This window comes from Neltuma alba, unplaced genomic scaffold (genome assembly GCF_004799145.2).
Source record: "Neltuma alba isolate B1F8T4 unplaced genomic scaffold, ASM479914v2 tig00010569_pilon, whole genome shotgun sequence".
Taxonomy (NCBI): domain Eukaryota; kingdom Viridiplantae; phylum Streptophyta; class Magnoliopsida; order Fabales; family Fabaceae; genus Neltuma; species Neltuma alba.
In genome coordinates, this window is record NW_021635435.1 from 628,586 (window position 1) to 629,899 (window position 1,314).

Consider the following 1,314-nt stretch of genomic DNA (forward strand, 5'->3'; position numbering starts at 1 on the left):
TCTCCACTCCCCGATAGACATTCTTTATGCCCCCTCATCAGGCTCCTCGCCTCAACTTCTTGCTCCAGTTAAATCTCTTTTTCTTCTTGCTACTACCGAAAGAAGTACCTTCCTGACCTGCTCTTGCCCCTAGCTTCTCAACTCGTGGGGTTACTCTAGCTAGCTCAGTATGATTCTGGCTATTCTCAGTGATACGACAGACTTTCACTGCCTTGTTGAAATCTTCCAGCTATCTTAGGGCTACCTTCTCTCTCAACTCAGGCTTCAACCGCCTGATCATTTTCTCTATAAACCAACACTCATCATTCATACGCTGGGGGTAAGTAGAGTATCTAGACAACTTGATATACCTCGCTAGGTACTCATCGAAGGGTTCATTTGCTGCTTGTCTTATAGTAAGTAACTCTGTTTCTTTCTCATCCCTTACAGATCGGGGAAAATATTTCAAGAAGAATTGGTCCTTGAATACCTCCCAGTTGATCAGGGTGTTGTTGGCCTGAAGGACCAGCTCGGTGTTCTTCCACCATCTATTTGCCTCCCCTTCCAGCTTGTATATTGCCATCTGAGCCTTCCTCTCAGATAGACACTTCAGGATGTTAAAAATCTTTTCTAGCTGGGTTATCCAGTCCTCGGCTATTTGCATATCAAAGGTTCCCTCAAAAGTAGGAGGGTTGTGTTTATCGAACTTAATAATCCACTGCTACAATGCATCAGGTTCTGTAGCAGGTTGAGGTCTCACAGGAGCAGGCTCCTATGGTTGCTGTGGTGGTATAGACTGGGCTGTCCCAGCTATTCCTTGCCCGAGTTACTATAACCGTGCTAGTACTGCCGCTATCGCTATAGCTATAGCAGCATCCCTCTCTTGTTCTTGTCTAACTTGTGTGGCGTGTATCTCAGCCATATTCCTTTGCTGTTCCTCTAATCTTTCCATTATCCATTCAATCGGGTTAACAAGGGGTCTTGATGACTCTCGCCTTGTACCAGGTCTCCTACCTCTTGATCCTCACCTTTACCTTACTATTTTGGTGTTTTCATCTCAACTATAAGAGGAACAGAATTATTAATTTACATAAATGATATTTGTATTACTTTTCAGTTTATATATATGGCACAGTTAACAAAATATAGGGTCACAGCCCACCACAGTTAGTATAATATACATTCATCCTGCGTTTACGGCATAGAAGCAAAAAAAGGAAAAGTACTGACAACAAAGAGCTCTAAGTCATCTAGCAATTCATGGAAGGTACGGGACATGGAGCATCCACAAATCCTCTGAATCTCCTCCTGCCAAACTCAGGTTCTTGGTAAAAT

The 1,314-nt window shown here is 43.2% G+C and overlaps 1 protein-coding gene across 1 annotated transcript; it reads right to left on the reverse strand.

Moving 5' to 3' along the window:
- Positions 1–229: 229 nt before the first annotated feature.
- Positions 230–931, reverse strand: LOC114757149 (uncharacterized). Its single transcript, XM_028946141.1, has 2 exons — positions 827–931; positions 230–700 (listed from the first exon to the last, which is right to left on the reverse strand). Exons 1-2 carry the CDS (start codon positions 929–931, stop codon positions 230–232), a joined length of 576 nt encoding a protein of 191 aa, XP_028801974.1.
- Between the last annotated feature and the right edge of the window lie 383 nt (positions 932–1,314).